At 50.2% G+C, this 13,550-nt stretch overlaps 5 protein-coding genes across 5 annotated transcripts; 4 read left to right on the forward strand and 1 right to left on the reverse strand.

Annotated features, from left to right (window-relative positions):
- Positions 1–441: 441 nt before the first annotated feature.
- N7477_007320 (NmrA/HSCARG family protein) lies at positions 442–1,539 on the forward strand (the record flags this gene model as incomplete). The annotated part of the gene is made up of 4 exons (XM_056968983.1): positions 442–690; positions 745–898; positions 946–1,057; positions 1,110–1,539. 4 exons carry the CDS (start codon positions 442–444, stop codon positions 1,537–1,539), a joined length of 945 nt encoding a protein of 314 aa, XP_056819015.1.
- Positions 1,540–1,962: 423 nt separating this feature from the next.
- On the forward strand, positions 1,963–4,737 carry N7477_007321 (non-ribosomal peptide synthetase; the record flags this gene model as incomplete). Its single annotated transcript, XM_056968984.1, has 3 exons — positions 1,963–1,994; positions 2,051–3,188; positions 3,250–4,737. 3 exons carry the CDS (start codon positions 1,963–1,965, stop codon positions 4,735–4,737), a joined length of 2,658 nt encoding a protein of 885 aa, XP_056819016.1.
- Positions 4,738–5,918: 1,181 nt separating this feature from the next.
- N7477_007322 (uncharacterized protein) lies at positions 5,919–6,122 on the reverse strand (the record flags this gene model as incomplete). The annotated part of the gene is made up of 1 exon (XM_056968985.1): positions 5,919–6,122. The coding sequence occupies one exon, from the start codon at positions 6,120–6,122 to the stop codon at positions 5,919–5,921; it is 204 nt and encodes a 67-aa protein (XP_056819017.1).
- A 2,635-nt stretch (positions 6,123–8,757) lies between these two features.
- N7477_007323 (serine/threonine-protein phosphatase 2B catalytic subunit) lies at positions 8,758–10,652 on the forward strand (the record flags this gene model as incomplete). Its single annotated transcript, XM_056968986.1, has 5 exons — positions 8,758–8,875; positions 8,942–9,273; positions 9,323–9,580; positions 9,628–10,544; positions 10,595–10,652. 5 exons carry the CDS (start codon positions 8,758–8,760, stop codon positions 10,650–10,652), a joined length of 1,683 nt encoding a protein of 560 aa, XP_056819018.1.
- A 495-nt stretch (positions 10,653–11,147) lies between these two features.
- Positions 11,148–13,175, forward strand: N7477_007324 (uncharacterized protein; the record flags this gene model as incomplete). The annotated part of the gene is made up of 3 exons (XM_056968987.1): positions 11,148–11,523; positions 11,612–11,747; positions 11,810–13,175. 3 exons carry the CDS (start codon positions 11,148–11,150, stop codon positions 13,173–13,175), a joined length of 1,878 nt encoding a protein of 625 aa, XP_056819019.1.
- Positions 13,176–13,550: the final 375 nt, after the last annotated feature.

A 13,550-nucleotide genomic window follows, 5' to 3' on the forward strand; every position in this document is an offset into this window, starting at 1 on the left:
TTATCTCGGGCGCTGCATGTGATGAACCAGCCGCTTTGCATTTGGGCACGCACAGTGAGGACTCGGAACGCTTGGTTGGGTTTTGGCTGCATGTAATCTGTGGATTAGTCTTGTTGGAAGAACGGCGATCTGCACGTTGGTTGTGCTGAGATTCTAGACTGTAAAGCCGAACTATATCAGAGTGAGATTATAGCGGCGCAAACATTTACCCTTGTTCGGTGACCCAAGAGCGGGTAGAGTAGATAGACTAGATGTTTTTGATGGAGGGAAACAAAAAACCATGCGTTGTGTTCTCATCTCCACATCCCCTGTAAGAAGGACTTACTCAAATTGTCTGACCTTCTGAGTCAGAATAACCGATTTAGTATAAGAGTAGTTTTTAGAGAGGAGAGCGATTCAAGTATCTCTCGTCTCTTTGTTTACTACAGTCAAGCATCGGCTATGACGCTTAAAACGATTACTGTCTTTGGAGCGACGGGGAACCAGGGAGGATCAGTCTTAAGGTCATTGCTTGAAAATCCCGACTTTAAGACACGGGGAATCACCCGCAATCCCGAAAGCGCAGCTAGCAAGGCTCTTTCTGCTCGCGGAGTGGAGATGGTTCAAGCAGATGGTTTCAATTTTGAGGAGATGATTGCTGCATTTCGCGGCTCCTGGGGCGCCTTTGTGAACATCAACTCGGATGACAAGGTAAGTGACGTCGAAAAAGGTTCATTTTTAGTTTCCAGGACTGAGTAGTGCAAGATTTTTGCCAACAACACAGGCCCTACCGAATTTGATATGGGCAAAACAATAGTGGACGCCGCGGCTCACGCGGGAGTTCAACACTTCGTTTTCAGCTCTGGTCCTCCATGCACCGAAATGACAGACGGCCGAATCCAAATGAAAGCCATGGATAGTAGGCAACACTCTCAAGTCTTCTTTATCTCTCTAATATGACAATAGTGAAATACAAAATCGAGAAATACGCTCGAGATCTGGGGACCTTCAAGTCTGTCAACCCCGTCGGTGCTGGCTGGTTCCTTGAGAATTTCCTGGGGAAGGAGGCTGCACCTGTGTTTGGGGGATTCCCCCCATTTCCCGGACGAGGACGGTTTTCTTTCGTTCAGGGTTCCCTACTGGGGTGGAGAAGAAAACGTGCCTTGGCTAAGCATTTCCGATGACTTTGGGGATATAGTACAGGGTATCTTCTTGGACCCGATGAGGTGGGATGGCCACTTTGTGCACGGTGTGAGTCACATTTGCAGCTTTGAACAGATTGTGGCGGATTTCCAGGAGGTTTCCGGACAAAAGTCCAGATTTGTCCCAATCCTGCCGTCTTGGGAGGCCTTTGATACACATGGGATCCACGAGCTGGAGGATGTGAAGCTCATGTTTGGATTCACTCAGACCACAGGTGGCAAATACTTTGCAGATCCAACTGAGTGCCATACGGCTAGTGAGCTGAAGAAGGCAACGGCCTTGACTTTGGGTTGGTCGGAGAGCAGATACGAGTTGGTGACTGCGCGTGAGTGGTTTTCAGCCCGCTTTGGAAAGTAGATAAATGTATTAGCGTCTCTCAGCAAACATCTGGCTGCTGTATGCGTGATAGGTAGAGCAGGTCACTTTTGTCACTCAGGTGGCGTTAGAAAGACGCTCTTCAAGCCAAATATCCACTCTGCTGGGCCAAACCCATCAGGCAAATCCACACGTCGTCTACCACTTTCCAATGCCCCAGGCTAGAATATGCACGGCTCCTTTTTTGCCAGCGGCATTAATCGGAAATGAATGGCTGGCTGATGGCGCAAGCCAGAGTCTCCCAGGGGCGGGCCGTGTGCGTTGGGATGTTCAAGTGTTCGAGCATGAGGGTTCGCGCTACTCACACTACCTTGCCCACCTCCACGTAGATAAATTGGGGGAAAACTTGAGTAGTGTTGATGCATCACGCCTTTTGGAATAACACTGGGACAATTTTATCTATCAATGCCTTCGGAAATTCTGTTCCCTTCGGAGGAGTACGACCTTCTTGTGGATCGCAACATAGGCCTGGGACAACTGTTCGAGTTGCAAGTGCGGCACTCTCCAATTCCGTGGCGGTGACTGACGGACACATCAATCTTACCTACCAAGAATTGCATTTGAAGGCCATACATATTGCTGATCAGCTTTACAAGCTGGGCATTCAAAGGGAAGAGCCAGTCGGTATTATTGTTCAGCATGGCGTCGCAGACATTGTCGCTCAGATAGCAACCGTCTATGCAGGAGTCAGCTGCACTCCTATGGATCCCAATCTGCCGGATATCCAAATAAAAAGACGTCTTGACAATTTGCGGACTCGATTCGTTCTTGTGGATGAGTCGAACGTCAAGCCGGAGTTGTCCTACACCCAAATCAATATTGATGATTGCACGCTCTGGGCGGCCAAAGATTCATGGGCGGCCGAGTCCATCTGGGCTACTGACCCTAAAATGCCCGTCCTTACAACTTTGGAACATCGAACGCACCTGATCCACACATCGGGGACTACCAGTGAGCCCAAAGCTGTACAGATCGCTGCTCGATCGATATTGCAAGTTGTCTACCACGCGCCATTTGAGCCCGTGGGTTCTACAGACATAGTTGCGCACATCAACAACACAAGTTTCGATGTTTCCCTCTTCGACATATGGGTACCATTAATCCGCGGAGCCCGAATTGCAGTATTGAGCAAGGTCACTTTGCTTGACTTACCTGCTATGTCAGCGGCAATCGAGAAAATGGGAATCACCGTTATGACAACGACAACAGCACTTTTGAATCTTGCCGCAAAAACTCACCCTAATGCTTTTTCAGGTTTGAAAACCTGTTTCATAGGCGGAGAAGCAGCCAACGTCGCTGCCATTGAAACAATCTTCAAGTATGGACCTCCGCAGCAGCTTATCAATGCGTACGGTCCCACCGAGACGTGTATTTTCTGCCTCGCCCATCGGATCACAAATGACGACCTGCAAATGGGTAGTGTCAGTATCGGCAAGCCAATTGGCAAGACAGTTGCTTATATCTGTGATGAGTCTGGGGAGCCGGTCGTGGAGGGCGAGGAGGGCGAGCTGTGGATAGGCGGTGCTGGCGTGTCTCCTGGTTATGTGAATCATCCCGAAAAAAAACCGTCCTCCTTTGTCACTTGGAACACAGCCAAAACAAGCCTGCGATTGTATCGCACAGGAGACAGGGTCAGAATGCGACCGGATGGTCAGATTGACTATATTGGACGTCAAGACCACCAAGTGAAAGGGCTACCGCATCGAGCTTGAAGCTGTTGAGATGGCCATGTTGCGAACCGGCCAATTCACTGAAGCCGTCGCATTGAAAGTAGAGGCCAGCCAGGGTGCTGGCTCGATATTGGTTGCTTTCGCTGTGCCCGTGTCGTCAAAAGAGCCTCACCCAGGAAATGCGGCAATTGAGTCTTTAAAAACCATGCTCCCAGATTACATGGTGCCTCGAATCGAGTTGATTTCTCAAATGCCCCTCAACAGCCATGCAAAGATAGACCGAAAGCTTCTGACTCAACTATATCGTGATCGGTGGAATCAAGTCCGGAGCAACGGTCTGACTGGCGACACTCAGGAAAAACTGGCGTTGCTGTGGACAGATATCCTGGGTCTTCAGTCACTCCCTGGAAAAGAAAAGGCCGATTTTTTCCACCTTGGGGCCACTTCATTGCAAGCATCCCTCCTCATCAGTCAAATTCGAAAGCACTTCGACGCCGATATCTCACTTCTCACTCTTTATGATCATCCCAGAATCGGCGAACTGGCAGCGACCATCGATAATTCCCGCGAGCACTCTTTAGGCACAACGCGAAATGAACAAGCGGTGTGGATCCAGGATACAAAGATCGCCGATGACCTTGTTTCTCCTTCTGCTCCAGTGATAGACTGGCGCCGGGACACCGAGGGGCGTGTTTTTTTAAGTGGCGCAACTGGCTTTGTAGGTGCGTTCTTGCTCGCCAATCTGCTTAGAATGCGAGAAGTGCATCAAGTAGGGTGCCTGGTGCGTGCAGAAAGTCCCCAAGTAGGCTTGAACCGTATTAAGCTGGCCATGGGAAAGTACGGCCAGTGGGAAGAGCGATTCTCGGACAAGATCCTAGTGCTTTGTGGATCTCTTGAAGATCTCTATCTGGGCTTAGGCTATGAGCGCTTCCATGAAATCGCCAGTTGGGCAAGCGTCATCTTTCACCTTGGGGCAAGAGTCAACTACACACAGCCATACTCACTCCATCGCCCTGCCAATGTGGTTGGGACCAGAAATATCGTGCGTCTTGGGACTGCTGGTAATCAGACCAAGGCAATACACTATGTTTCGAGCATCTCCTGCTTTGGCCCCACAGGCTTCGTGACCGGAACGGATCATATTGCCGAAGATGAGCCACTATTGAAGCACATCGAAGCCCTTACTTTTGACCATGGCTATGCACAGTCCCAATGGGTAGCTGAAACAATGTTGCGACGGCTTATTGATTGCGGGTTCCCAATTGCCATTTACCGCCCTGGATTCATCACAGGTCACAGTCAATCTGGGGCTTGCAACCCTGACGACTTCTTCAGCCGTTTAATCCATTCTTGCGTCGAGATGCAGTCCTACCCTCTCCTCCCTAATCAACGCAAAGAGTTTGTTCCAGTAAACTACGTCAATGCTGCTATCCTGCACATCGCGTCTACTCCTTATTCTTTGGGTCATGCTTATCATATAGTGCCCCCCAGCCCAATCTGTCTCGATTGACATGAATGATACAATGGAACTGGTCGGGTCTCTCTTGGATACACCTCTCACAGGAGTACCATACCGGGACTGGACTGACGTCTTGGCGAAGAAATCACCGTCGAGGCTACGACCACTTCAGCCAATGCTCGCGGAAAAGGTTCATGAGGGACTGACTCGGTGGGAGCTCTACGAAAATATGCCACTGTATGACACCACCAATACAGCCCGCGCATTGCAAAGTCTACCAGGCGGCCTTGAATTTCCTCAATTGGATCGTGACTTGATGCTGAAGTACTATACATATCTTCTGAGTGTTTAGATCTTTGTGGTACTTAATCATACTCGTTTCATAAATCACAATACTTGCAGCTGCGTTAGACTCAATTCGACAATCTTCTTCAATACATAGAATTGTGGCATTCACGAGGTATATAAAGACAATCTTTTACTCAAGACAGGCGTGAAGCCATCAAATTAGGGATAAGTATCTGACGGGCCCACAAAGCGCCGCTGCATCAACTTGCCATCCATCGCAGCAAGCGTTACAAGTTTCCACGACTCAATGTATCTCTACATCCCAGACCACGCACTGTGTAAGATTGAGTCCGTGACGATATTCCTTCCACCGTCCGTGCAACTGGATCAATAAAAATCACATACATTGGCATTTATAGTGCCCTCAATTGTGGATCCATGAATGTGCTATCCAAGGTTCGCTTGAAGGAAACTGAGCAAATTGGGCTTGCGAGACCTTGCCACAGAAATTCAGCTGGTCCAATTTTGGCATTATATCCTCTTGTGGCCTGGTAGGCTAGTGGTAGACTTCCACCTTTGGGTTCGGAAATATCCACAGGTGTGGTGGAGACCCGCGTTCGATTCGCGGCCAGGCCCCATCTTTTTTGCATTTTGTTCACGAGCAAGTGGCAATTCGATCCATTCAACCACTCCAGATCTGTTTTGAAAAACCGCCATGTTATTTGACTGGAACAGGTCGATATCAGGTTTGAGTGAGGATTGAAACTGTTGATTCATGACCAGTACTGTACAAAGAATGCAAACGCGAGAAGTAGATCATAAAACCTTTTAAGCGACAGACTGTTTGTTCAGATGACCAGGCAAGCCTACCGCAAGAATTGAGAAACCATGCATAATTTGATAGTAGATTGTAATCACGGTGCAGTCATCGCAAACAGAGCGTCTCAGGGTCCACCTGAGACAGCAGCCGAGGTTCCTGCAATGGCGCCGGTGTTGGAATTCGCCATATGCCTGCGCCTATTGTCCTTGTTCATATACTTCTCATACTCTTTCTCATAACGTTCATAGTCTCGGAGGTATTTGTCATTCTTGTCCCCATATTTTTCACGGCGTGGAGGTTGGGGCTTGACGTAGAATCCGAAGCACATCGTCGGAGCAGCGGAAAAAAGTATTTGGGTCGGTTTGAGTTGAATAGCAAGATCTTGAACAGGGCATAGACTCAGGTGACTTTCAGACTGGACAAGGGAATATGATCTTCTCTAATTCATGAAATTAACCTTTCTGTGTCCGTTCAATGGGAAGAGAAAAGCCTTATCCTTATAGTGCACTGGAATAGGCCAACCCCAGAGGGTCGAACCAGCATAGCCACCTGCTTGTTCTTGGCCTTCGTCATGTAGGTTTGGGGGCCGAAGTGTTAGGGCGCACCTGCGGGCCTCACTAGGTTGGGGCCATTCCTAGCCAAATGTGGAAAGAGTACAGGCGATCATAGATTCCACAACTTGCGGTGTTTCATTCACATATTGCACTCTTCATTTCTTCCATACTTTAGTCTTCGGCTATAGAGAGTAATCATGATTGAGGGCCTTGGGGTCATCTGTGTCTGGGCCACAAAACCTTCAGCGTACATTTGCTTCTGAGTAAATGAGACATAGAGGGCAGCTTTCAATGTAAACCGTAGAAGCTTATTGATTGTCTTAATTGAGATTTAGTATCGCCGCAACTTACGGACAAGACAAGCCATTACCATCGTCGAAGCTAGAATCTGCGCCTTGAGGCATGGAAGCTTCGACACGCTAATGAAATATTCGGGCCGAACCGAGTTCTTTTGGGGCTAGAAGTAAATGGAATCGATAAAGCTGACTTGTCACATCTGGATCTGTATAAAAGCTGAAAGGAGTCTGGGCATATCATCACATGAAGTTCATCCTGGATTCACCAAAGGAATGCCCACCACCAGTTGCAAGAGTGCAATGCTAAATGCTCCCACGGAGGACCCAATGGAATTCCTCATCAGTTTGAAATCAAGGATAGAATGTCACAACATTGGGATAGATTGTTTCCAACCTGCAGGAGACACTAGGGTAGTAGTCAATGCTTCTGGGGCAACGCAAGACCACAATGCTGTGGAGCATCCCACACAGGCGTCAGAGCCCGCAGACGCAAAGATCTGAACCTATGCGAGAAGAGCTTGTTGACATCGCTGACCTGACTTGGTGGGGTTATTTCATAAAGTCTATCAGAATGGCTCCATCTCTGGAGGAACCGCCTTGTAATTCGCTTACCCTAAGGCACCTAGCTTATAGCCAATCTGCGCTTGATCTTGCTCAAGCATGTCTAGGCCTCCTTCCTTTCTCAGGAAAGGGGCATGCTGAAGTCACATTCGCACTTCCTACACTATCCAGACTCAAGCAGTCTGCTAACCAGTCGATCATCAATACTACTTTCTTTGACAGTGGAATATGACTCGGGGAATTGGATCTGCTGTCAGGGTGGAACTGAGACTCTCTCGGTTAAATTGTCTCCTGAAGTTTCTTGTCAACCTGTTTCGTTATCAGCGATGCTCTCATACTGGTAGCTTACCATAGGTTGCAACTAGGATGAATCCAAATTTATCAGCCTGGTAGACACATGGTCTGGTGAATGCCGGGGCTGTTGTTAGGAAGAAAGCAAGGACGGGCAAATTTACAAGCCGTTGCAGTCGACGCATGGCTTCTTTACTATGAGAAAGATATTTATTGAATGATAACTTGAGTAGAACCACTTGCAATTACTGGGTAGTTGGTTGATGGCATCAATAACTAGGCAATGAGCCTTCGGTCTGCAGTATCTCCAGCGATAGTCATATAAGCTTTGCTGACTTTCTATTTGCGAAGGCTACCTTGACCCCTATGTCCCACGCATATAATGCCACCCTCAAGACATGATTTGCCCCCGGTGGTCACATCGCAACCCGACCTTGATCACGATTGGACCGTTGATCACCGAAAACACCGCGCATTCACATGTTCTGTAGTTTTGCAGGCTATATTCGACATTTTGAGCGAACGCATGAATGTCCCTGTTTTGAAGAGTACTTGAATAGGTGCCTCAGTCATGTAAGTAATGCTTCTGGCATCTCGGGTCCCCTTCAAGCTATTATCTCATAAATTGATCTCACGTCTGATTTCGAGATAAGGTGCAAAGTACGACAGCTGAACAAGACTGCAGTGGAACAGGTGCAAGTCTCTGGACAGATGGCATTCGATCGCTTATCCGGAACCCCATTGTTCCCACTATTTGTTGGAAATCAGTGGAGACTCAGTGGTTGGTCCCTATTTCGGCCTAAGGCCATGAGTACGGGGTTTGAGGCCGATTCCAACGCTGCTTTCTGTGTGACATCTGACCTTCTTGATTATCGAGAGAAATTCGAATTGAGCTACGATCTTGAGAAGTGGCAGGTTTGCGACCGAAAGTGGTGCATCGTTGAAAAGTGTGGAGCGGCTGAGAGAGAGGCCCAGCCCGCTTATCCAATTTGTTTCTCTTTTTCCAACTTCGCCATCGCCACACGCGATCTTTTGCCCAACTCCCACTCGACTCCCCTTGATTATTTTCAGGCAACTACCTCGTTTTCTACACTAAGGAGTGAAAGGAGTATTCGTCTGATCTCCTTCGCCCTCTGTGGGACATTTCCCTTCCCGCTTTGAACTCACCCCGCCACACCTCCGCGCCGTGAATCCCCCCTCTCCTCGGCCCCCTTGCTCCGGTTTTCGACACTTCAGACAGCTATATCCCTTCACCTTCAAAATGGATCGAGCTCTCGCGCGCGCGGTGACCGAGAAGAAGCCGGTCCCTGAGATCGATTTCTCGTTGCACACCATGGAGGATGGCAGCCAGGTGTCGACAATGGAACGGGTGGTTAAAGGTAACGACCGGTCCAGATCGCTATTATCACTTTGGAACCAGATCTGACTCGACTGTGAATTATCAGAGGTGCAAGCGCCGGCCCTGAGCACCCCGCCTGATGACATGTTTTGGTCCCCCGACGACCCTTCCAAGCCAAATCTCCAGTACCTCAAACAGCACCTGTATCGCGAGGGTCGTCTTACCGAAGAACAGGCCCTATGGATCATTCACGCCGGTACCGAGGTTTTGCGCCAGGAGCCCAACTTGCTCGAGATGGACGCTCCTATCACGGTTTGCGGTGATGTCCACGGCCAATACTACGACTTAATGAAGCTGTTTGAGGTTGGCGGCGACCCTTCGGAGACACGATACTTGTTCTTGGGCGACTACGTCGATCGTGGCTATTTCAGTATCGAGGTGCGTATCCTCGGTTTCTATTGCTATTCCTCGTCTGACAGACTTGCAGTGTGTTCTGTACCTCTGGGCGCTGAAGATCTGGTATCCGGATTCGCTCTGGCTGCTGCGCGGTAATCACGAGTGTCGCCACCTGACGGATTATTTCACCTTCAAGCTTGAGTGCAAGCACAAGTATAGCGAACGGATCTACGAGGCGTGCATCGAATCTTTCTGTTCTCTGCCGCTGGCGGCCGTCATGAACAAGCAGTTCCTGTGTATCCACGGTGGTCTTAGCCCGGAGCTTCACACTCTCGAGGACATCAAGGCTGTACGTATAAGCCAGCCACTAAGCCGACGTATCGCTGACAACAGTAGATTGATCGTTTCCGTGAACCCCCGACCCACGGTCTGATGTGCGACATTCTCTGGGCTGACCCTCTGGAGGAATTCGGCCAGGAAAAGACTGGTGATTTCTTTATTCACAATAGTGTTCGTGGTTGTTCTTACTTCTTCTCTTATCCGGCTGCATGTGCGTTCCTCGAGAAAAACAACCTCCTTTCTATTATTCGAGCACACGAGGCCCAGGACGCCGGGTACCGTATGTATCGAAAGACTCGCACGACAGGATTCCCTAGCGTCATGACCATTTTTAGCGCTCCCAACTATCTCGACGTGTATAACAACAAGGCCGCCGTTCTCAAATATGAGAACAACGTCATGAACATTCGGCAATTCAACTGCACTCCGCACCCCTATTGGCTGCCCAACTTCATGGACGTCTTCACCTGGTCCTTGCCCTTCGTCGGCGAGAAGATCACTGATATGCTAATTGCTATTCTCAACACCTGCTCGAAGGAAGAATTGGAAGAGGAGGAGGAGGAAACTCCTACCTCTGCTTCTGTGGAAACCATTTCTCCTTCCTTGTCGACGGAAGCTGCGGAAGCCAGCGAGGTCAGGCGCCGAGCCATCAAGAACAAGATTCTTGCTATTGGACGTCTTTCGCGTGTGTTCCAGGTCCTGCGTGAACAGTCTGAGAGCGTTACAGAATTGAAGACGGCGGCTGGCGGCCGTCTTCCTCCCGGTACCCTCATGCTGGGTGCTGAAGGTATCAAGCAAGCCATTCACAACTTCGAGGACGCCCGTAAGGTCGATATCCAGAACGAGCGCCTGCCTCCTAGCCAGGAGGAAGTCATCGAGCGAAGCGAGGAAGCTCGCCGTCAAGCCATGGCACGTGCCGAGCAGGAAGCTGCCAATGATGCCGGACTGGCCACCGTCGCCAGGAGAATCAGCATGTAAGTGATGTCTCGTCAACGGTCAATGATGTATCTCTGATCCCTATTAGGTCTGCCGGCTCTGGTCGCAATCGGCGCCAGCGTGACTCAACTTCCAGGGAGGCCTAGAAAAGCCGTAGGAGCTTGATATAATGACTTGACCTATGCATTTCTTCTTCCTGCCCTCCAGCGAACACGCTTTTGCCACGACATGATCGACACGATACCCTTCTTATCAGCTTGATCCCATCACTTGTTTGGCCATACACTTGGATCTACAATAACCGCACCCAAACTTGGATTGCTCGCGTTCAACTTTGGTATTCTAGGATTCATGGATTCAGGGGCTAAGTAGATCTATGAGTGTAGCTTGACATGATAACAGATGTTCTTTTTCAAGGCGAAGAAAAAAAAGAATATCATGTAATGATGGCCTTCAATTTATTGTTTCAATCTTCTGACATTTCACATTTCATTTGCAACTGAAGAACCGAAACAAACCTGTAAATGTAAAAAGGTGGAGCCGCCAAGCCTTATGTCCGTTCCTCACTTTCCAAGGTTCCGACCCCGAGTCCTTCGTTCACATCTCCGCCTCGTTCACTACCCTTGCTCCATCGCGCCTCAATGCCCTCCAGATTGCGCAGCGCACTTCCGCGGAGCCTGTCGCGCCCGCTGGACAGCGCGGGTGTCTTCTACTGCCCCTCCTGCTCAACCTGGAGACGGGAGCTCACAACGCGTGCAGGCGCCAGCACCGGCATTGGCAGAATTGGCTCGGCACGTAGATCGAATCGCCTGCTGGAGCCGGCTACGACTGTCAATGCTCGCCATTTCACTCATTCATCTGTTATCACGGCAGGCAAGGCAATCCCACCGCGATTCAAGGAGCTGCACGATGCTCTGAGTAGAGTCCAAGATGCAGCGATACAGGAAGTCAGTATTAGTCGGTTACAACTGGCGTTGAGAGGGTTAGAGTCTGAAGCGCCTCTTATTCGAGTTGCCGGTAAGTCACACTCTGCGCAATGGCTATCCGTTGGCGGTTGCGACATTTCATTGTTGAAGATAGGCTCTGACATCTTCGTGGGTTTTAGTTCTCGGACTAGATAAAGCCGACTCTGCGCGCAGATTGGTTCGGTTGCTTCTCGCCGATCCTCTGAGTCAACGCGAGAGCTGGGAGGATGTTCTCGACGGCTATGATGCGGACCCTTCGCGGGGTCTATTAATTCGGTACGGAATCACTTTGGAATCAAGGCCACGATAGGAATACTAACGGGGATCTCATATATTAGATACGGCGAAGTCTCGGAATCCCTACCCGATGACCTTCTTCCGACACTTGCAGTCCGCTCACCCGTCCTGAAGAAGGGTAACATCGAAATCCTCATCGGCAAAATCGGCTCTGAAGCGGCCTCGGCTGGCGCCTCCCTCTCCGCCGATACCTTCCTCGTCCCCAATGTCACGATTCCAACATCACACTCCGGGCGGCAAAATATGATCCGGTACCCTGTGCACGGGAGTATCGTGTGCGGACACGGAGTGAATGGATTGTTGGCATTCAGTAGCTTGGTGAGCCGTGCAGACTTGAAGAATGAAATTGCCTCAGTGCGCGGTGCAATCGAGCTTTCCGTGGCGAACCAGACCCGTGATAGCGATCGTCTTTCGTTTGTGGATATCGAACGTGCGAGCACTGCCCTGGACAAGATCCGTGAATCCGTGCAAAATGCCACCGAATATGAACGGGGGTGGAATGCGAGTGGTGTGCAGGCCGTGGTCGACTGGCTCGCAAATTTCTCCCTGGCGGACAGTGGAGAAGAGTTAAATCCTGCTCTAGTCCCGTTGATTGAATCGCTGCTCAATGCGGCCGACGAAGGTGTGAGAGCTCGGGATGCCCAAGCTCTTCAGAAACAGACCGTCGGAGCTGTCTCCGAGGAAGTGCGGACCGAGCTTGAGCGTGGAGTCGTCTCCTGGGCAGAGCAAGGGCATTCAGAGCTCCGTAGCGCTCTCGAGGCAGGCTTCGCTAGTCCGCGCTGGCGAGGTCTTGCATGGTGGAAGCTCTTCTGGCGGGTTGATGATGTCGGCATGATCACATCTGATATCTTGGAGAAGCAATTTCTTCGCCGCGCCGAGCGCGAGGTCATCTTCAATTCGGGCAAATACCAGCAGGCGGGCCTGCTAGAGGAGCCCATCACTCCTCCTGAGTCCAACACAGATTCAGCCCCCAGCAAAGCTTCACTTACTCCCTGGCCGACTCTGATCCCCGATCTTAGGGCCAAGTTGCTCAACACCACAGTTCCCTCGCTGCAGGCCCTCGCCCAGAGCCTAGTGCTCTTCAGCGTTTCTACCACTGCCTTGACCTCGACACTCTCTGTCCTCACGTACATTTCCGTTCCTTCAGCATCCGCTTATGAATCGGCCACCATCGGCGCACTCGGTCTAATCTACTCCCTACGTCGTCAGCAGAAGAAGTGGGATAGTGCCCGTGGATTCTGGGAGGACGAGGTCCGCGAAGAGGGCCGCACATGTCTTCTCGAAACGGAAGCATTGCTGCGTCAGATTGTCCGTGAAGGTGGTAAAAGCATCAGTGACGCGTCCGACCACCGCGCACGAGAAGCGGTTGTCCGCGCACGCAAGGCGTTAGAAGCTGTACGCTCGTGAAAAGTCTCGTGAATGACCTACTGTACATGTACCATGATTTAGATTAGATATTGCTTAGCTGTACAATCAACTGCTGCTACGTTCTACAGATGCATATCAGCAATCTTGGAGCCTTGGGACCAAGGACAAGCTTTCTCACTCCACTTTTGCTGTTTCAGCTGTGTCGGAGGTATCCTAACCAGCCACGAATCGCCAGACCCCGCAAGATAGATTTACTTCGGCATCCCGCTGGGGTTAAGGGTTGCCAGCGATTTCAAACGATCGCGGTGTGGAGCCCGTGGAGTTTACGCATTGCTTAACCGCCAAGGCTATGTTCGGCCCCATGGATCTGAAGCGACTGTCCAGTTTTCCATTCATGTTGTGGGACTGAAAACT

This window comes from Penicillium maclennaniae, assembly GCF_028827695.1.
Source record: "Penicillium maclennaniae strain IBT 15551 chromosome Unknown utg000007l:1.0-4884863.0:1.0-4888362.0, whole genome shotgun sequence".
Classification (NCBI taxonomy): domain Eukaryota; kingdom Fungi; phylum Ascomycota; class Eurotiomycetes; order Eurotiales; family Aspergillaceae; genus Penicillium; species Penicillium maclennaniae.